Source organism: Zingiber officinale, chromosome 5A (genome assembly GCF_018446385.1).
Source record: "Zingiber officinale cultivar Zhangliang chromosome 5A, Zo_v1.1, whole genome shotgun sequence".
Classification (NCBI taxonomy): domain Eukaryota; kingdom Viridiplantae; phylum Streptophyta; class Magnoliopsida; order Zingiberales; family Zingiberaceae; genus Zingiber; species Zingiber officinale.
In genome coordinates, this window is record NC_055994.1 from 149,630,555 (window position 1) to 149,636,607 (window position 6,053).

Genomic DNA, 6,053 nt, shown 5'->3' on the forward strand with positions numbered 1-6,053 from the left:
CAATTTCATAAAAGACATCCTTAGGTCATTAAGCCATGTGCAAGCTCTGTTCATCTTTTCACCATTTTTAAGCTCCAAAATCTTATATATTTTTCATCATAAAGGACCTTTCGTTTGCTCATAGCTTGGATATGTGGTAGCGCTGATCAGGCAATTTCTTAGATTTAGGTTCAAATGACATCAATCTATATGACTGAGGTAATCTTGCAATAACTTGAATAGAAATTTGAAATATTCTGTATTTTTTTCAGGAGGGATAACTCTAAAAAGATAATAGCCATTCCATATCAACTATGTGAGTTGAAGTTCTAACTAAGAGAAAAACCACAAAGGTACACAAACTTTCAAAATTTTTTTGTAAAATGTCAATTCTGATTGACATAAAAATCATTACCTAGGCCGAGGGCTACAACTTCTTGACCTTCCTCTTGTCTTTGGAACTGCTTCCATAATTTTTCCTTTATGTCTAGAAAATATTAAAAAAAAAAGATACATACAACTTATTAGATTTCATGTTAAACAGAAAAGAAACATCACATTGCTTAGTGTTTACATCCATAGAAGATGAGATACACGTCTACAAATTGACGAGATGCAGTCAAAAGGACAGCATTACACTATGAATTGTTAAGAGATTAACTAAACTTGTAAAACTCTGCACAAAACTAACAATGTGTGAGGAAGAACCTCAAACAGTCACCCACTAACCTATTGCTAACAATGGGATAGTAGTTTAGAACATCAAAGGTTGCTTGAATTTATTAAATACTAAAAATTCTTTCAAGTATACTTTGCATTTATTGTGCAACTTGTGTTCCAAACAATCATATAAGATTTCCGATGACCGCATTAATATCCCTTGTCTTTGTCTAAGTAACTAGATGCACATCAAAATCAGATATACAAGAGCAGAAGTGTTGGAGTGACAGTACTCATGTCTTTAAGATATTAAAATTTGGACCACTTATTCAGTAAATTTGTTCAAGTATTGTAAAGGGGATATATAAAATAATTCTTAAATGCAAAACCTTCCAGTTATTTCTAATCTACTGAATTCAAGTCAGTGCAACAATAGCAAAAAATAATCACTTCAACAAAAAAATCACAAAAGAATACTAGCAGTTCCATAACTTACATACGCTCAGCATTTGGTCCATATTTTGCAAACTGAACCATAATATTCCGACCATCCACATTCCTCCCTATAATATCCAATAAAAATAATAATCAAATTACAGGTTACTTTCCAGAAGATCAAACATCATCAGAAAAATAATTATCAAAACAGAAAATAAAGTAGAAGAAACTTGCCATCAAGTCTATCGACAGCCTTCTGAGCCTCATCAGCATACTTATACCTCACAAAAGCAAACCCTCGTGAATCTCCAGTCCTTTGAGTCGCTAAAAGACGAACAAACAATTTAGTAAACAATTGAAACTCAAAAATCGTATCAATAACAGTAATCTCTCACCTCCGGTCCCTTGGAATGAACACGTCAATGACTTTCCCGTACCGATCAAAGAGAGGAAAGAGATCATCGGCAGTGGTGCCTAGCAATTCGAACAGAACCCGAGTCAAAAACTGGATTCCCATCAAAACCAGCAAGAGAGTCCGGGGAGAAAGGGAAAACACTCACGGAAGTTGATGTTGAGAACGAGGAGGGAGTAGGTGTCCTTGATGTCTGGCAGCCTTGATCTCCCGAAGTGCGACATGGGTGGCGACGAGACTATTCAGATTTCTAGGGTTTCAACTTTCAGGGAGAAGACTGGCGAACGATGCGGATGGGAGCATCCGACGACGTCGATCTGAAGAATTAGAAGGTGAGGAAAGGGGTCGGCGAGGGTGATCGACAGTAGAGAAGAGGGGGGGGGGGGCAAAGGTACGACCTTGTTAAACTAGATCTTGCGGGCGGACTGGATTGCATGGTGGATGTCAGAAAACGGCGAGGGGGAGGCGAGCTCCTTGGCGAAACGTTTGCTGCCGTAACACCGTAGCACATCCTCCGTCATCTTTCGTAGATCTAGGAATGGGAAGAGGGAGATAATGCTGAGAGAGATGGTCGGACGCCAGCGGCGAGGAGAAAAGTGGTGGTGGCGTTGCTATGTAATATAGTGGACGACGCGATAAAGGTTTAGGTTTAGGTTTGGAGGGAAGAGTGAAGTGTTGTAAATTTCGGCTAAGTATTGGTGGGAAAATTAAATTATTTTATTTTATCATAGACACCGGATTTTAAAAACCGCTATTAAAATCAGTGTCTATTAACAAAAAAAAGGCGCTTATAGACATTAGCTAAAAAACCGATGTCTATGAGCGAAAATCTGCGCTCATAGACACCGGTTTTTAGAAAAACCGGTGTAAAATACTCAAAGACATCGGTTTTTGCTTAAAACCGTTGTTATTCCACCGATGTTTATGAGGGTTTTTGTTGTAGTGCACCTTGCTTGAGACTCATGAATTCCTGGCGTCGAGCAATACAAAATGTTGTAGGAAAATACTGTCTCTCGAACGCCTCTCGAAACGACTGCCAAGAGATAATCTGATCCCCAAAGATCGTCTTTTGCATCTTCCACCATGTCGATGCTTTCCCTCGAAAATGATAAACGACTAGCTCTACCTTCTATGTGTCTAAATAGGACATGTACCCAAAAGTGCCCTCAATATCCTCCAACCATGTACGCGCCACCCAAGGATCGGTGCCTCCATGGAACAGTGTAAAACGATCCTTTGCTGAACTAGCAAGCAAAGGAATATGGGCCTTTCCCATGATAATGGATGTTGTGGGAATGTCTAGTACGGCTACATGAGCTGCAACAAGATGAGGTTGTCCCTTAGTCTGACCACCAACTCCAATACTGGGACCAACCTGAGTCTCGGTATCAACTCAGATAGGGAGATAGAGGCCTCATCCAAACCATGATCAACCCTCTGAGTAGTAGTGGTACGCCGGCATACACGACCATGACCTCGGCCATTACCACTATTGCAACCACGCTTGCGACTACGAGCATGGTTACTGCTCTAACCGGGACCATGAGCTCGTGACATTGCCTATAAAATTGAATGAAATTTTTAATAATCGATTATAATCAAGATAATTAAAACGATGAAGGATTCTTAAATCATATAACTCAGATACAACTCGACTTACATAAAAATTCCTTTACTCGGGAACTACATAAACCAAAAAAAAAAATTCTGAAATAAAGTCAAAACCCACGAACAGAAAACATAAACCTGGGCTCTGATACCAATAAAATTGTCATGCCCCGAGGGTCTAGTTCTTGGTACCCCACTCGGTGATGATATAATAAAAAGAGACCATAGGAACCATCTAAACAGAATAATTAAGAAATGTATCAAATTTGTATATATCATAGTTTTCGTAGACCACAAAACTATATAGATAAACAACATCTGAAATAAAATTTTAAAATGTAAATACAAGGAAACAAAAGTATGACAAACTAAGAATCAATACGTCAAGATCTCTGAGTAACTCTATGTAAAGCCGGAACCAACTATAATATCAAAAAGATCTCTGTGTCTGCAAAACTGGAGGCCAAGGAATGTATAAAGTTAGTCAAATGGCTAAGTGAATACTCAAGAAAGATGTGCATGAATTTAATCTTGTTTAAGAAGTCAAAGAAGTAGAGTAAATCATAATCTTTTGTTACAACTTTAAATTATTCTTAAAGTTCTCCATTTATACATATATATGTATAATCATCTTCAGTTATCATTATCTATAATCAGGTAATATTTTTATATTAGAGTTTAGGATCTTCACCTTATCATCATTTGTTATTATCAATTAAAATCAATTCTCCAATCTTATTATTTAATCAATTGGTATACAAGTTATCATGGTAATATCAACATATATATCAATAGTCTAAATCTAATAAATCAACTAAAAAGTGAAGCACTGGAGCCAATATCATCAGAGTGTAATGTCATATGTATAGGCTAAAAGCCTCCTCAGAGTATAATGTTGTCGAATGCATCATCTGACGTACGGGCTATCAGCCCTCACTAGTGGAAGACATAATAAATACTGACCGAGGGTTACATCATGTCACCACGCCTCGGATGTATGGTCAGGTACTCTGAACCGTGGTTACCACGCTACCACAATAATATATGGATAGAGGCGCAGCGGAATAAGATGCAAGATAGATGCGACAACTCGACCCGATGGCGGTGGCTAAAGATGGCAGCAGCTAGGGTTGGAGCACACGGAGGACAGTGATGAAAATGCCATAATAGTTGAAAAATTAATATCCATGTTTATTTCTTTTATTTACTGTGATGTGTGTATATGCATGTGTTATATGCTAGCATAGGTTAAAATTCCTCACCTTAAATAACTAAGTGAGAGAGGGATTAGTATATTAATCCCACGGTCTCCATTACTGGTTTGTAAGTGATGCAACAAGCTTGCGTTTTGGCTCTGAGTGCCTCCCTCTACAACGGATGAGTTTGTTTGCGGATCACTAGATCAAACTTCTTTAATGGATGGTTATAGGAAATTATTTAGGATGTGTGTGATCTTCTCCAACTGAAGGGGCACAATTCTATTTAATGGACTTAGTATCAATGTAATGGTATACACTTAGATGCATCTAATAGTATCCTCCCCAACGGAGTCAATGTTATTACTTGTGTGACAAAAAAGGAAACCAACTATTAATTTGTCATAAAACTAGGTTGACAAGATAATAAAATTAATGGGTTAAAACCCATCTTACAAATGATTGATTTTGTATACGTCCACACTAACGTGGCATACAAAATTAACGGTGTTTGAGATAATTTTATTTGTCATAAAGATACGTTGACAAGATAGTTAATGGGTAAAACCATACTGTTACAAATGTTGATTTTGTATACGTCCACACTAACGTGGCATGCAAAATTCACGGTGATTTGAGGTGTTGGTAAATTTAAATAGTATTGTTAGAGGAATCAATATTATTTTAAATTTAGAGTCTTGACCAAATATTTGATCAAAGACAGAGCAACTATTAATTTTATTTGTCATAGGTTGACAAGATAATAAAATTAATGGATAAAATCTCTTTTTATAATTTGTATACTTCCACACTAACGTGGCATACAAAAATTCATGGGGATTTTTGAAATGTTGGTCTTGACCAAATTGTTGGTGCAGTAAGCATCCGACGATCGAACCTCAGTTTTGATAATGGCAAAGGGATTCAAAGTTAAGATTCCTTGTTATCTAACGTGGTTAAATAAGGTTTCAGGAAAGTCCTAACTGCGGTTAGGCAAGGGAAAATCCTAAGGGGGGGGGGGGGGTAACTTTAGGTCCTAGGGGGCGGTAACCCTAGGTGAAGGAAAACCCTAAGGGGCGGCAACCTTAGGTCCTAGGGGGCGGTAACCCTAGGTGAAGGAAAATCCTAAGGGGGGGTAACCTTAGGTCCTAGGGGGCGGTAACCCTAGGTGAAGGAAAATCCTAAGGGGGGGTAACCTTAGGTCCTAGGGGGCGGTAACCCTAGGTGGAGAAAAACCCTAGGGGGCGGTAACCCTAGGTCCTAGGGGGTGGTAACCCTAGGCGGAAAGTCCAGTCGGTCTGGAGGACCGGACTGACATCAGGTAATCTCTCCTGAGGGGAGTAGGTGAGGACGCGTTCCCCGTAGAGGGAACAGTAGGCGTCGGGTCGACCTAGGGTTTCCGGTTGGAAATCCAAAGTCAGACTCGGACAGTCCGAAGACTGTCAATTATGACTTACTGTGTTTTATCAGATTCTAACATTGTCTTGCAGGGTATTTTTCTCGGACTAACCTTTGTTTGTAGGTGAGGAACCTGCTGGAAAAAGGCTGTCCGGGCGCCCGGGATGGATCCAGGCGCCCGGAGGTCCGGGCGCTCGGAACAGGTCCGGGCGCCCGGGACCAAATTCTATCCCCTGCGCGACTTCGCCACGTGGAGCATCCTGGTTGGTTGGCCACGTCACACTCCAGGCGCCCGGAAGGGATCCAGGCGCCCGGAACCGCATATAAAAGGAGGGTTGAGGTGCAGCTTCAAAGGACAACGA

At 39.7% G+C, this 6,053-nt stretch overlaps 1 protein-coding gene across 1 annotated transcript; it reads right to left on the minus strand.

The window, feature by feature from the left end:
* Positions 1 to 308: 308 nt before the first annotated feature.
* LOC121980176 (serine/arginine-rich splicing factor SC35-like) lies at positions 309 to 1,713 on the minus strand. The gene is made up of 6 exons (XM_042532136.1): positions 1,638 to 1,713; positions 1,473 to 1,551; positions 1,308 to 1,391; positions 1,136 to 1,198; positions 395 to 466; positions 309 to 312 (listed from the first exon to the last, which is right to left on the minus strand). The coding sequence occupies exons 1-6, from the start codon at positions 1,711 to 1,713 to the stop codon at positions 309 to 311; spliced, it is 378 nt and encodes a 125-aa protein (XP_042388070.1).
* Positions 1,714 to 6,053: the final 4,340 nt, after the last annotated feature.

Bases quoted from the DNA above. Each gene is read 5' to 3' on its own strand.
- LOC121980176 (XM_042532136.1), bottom strand. From the start codon at position 1,713: ATGTCGCACTTCGGGAGATCAAGGCTGCCAGACATCAAGGACACCTAC. The intron at 1,199-1,307 runs GTTTCTTCTACT...TATTATAGGGAG, and splicing joins GTCGATAGACTTGATGGCAA to GAATGTGGATGGTCGGAATA. The intron at 467-1,135 runs GTAAGTTATGGA...AATATTTTCTAG, and splicing joins GGACCAAATGCTGAGCGTAT to ACATAAAGGAAAAATTATGG.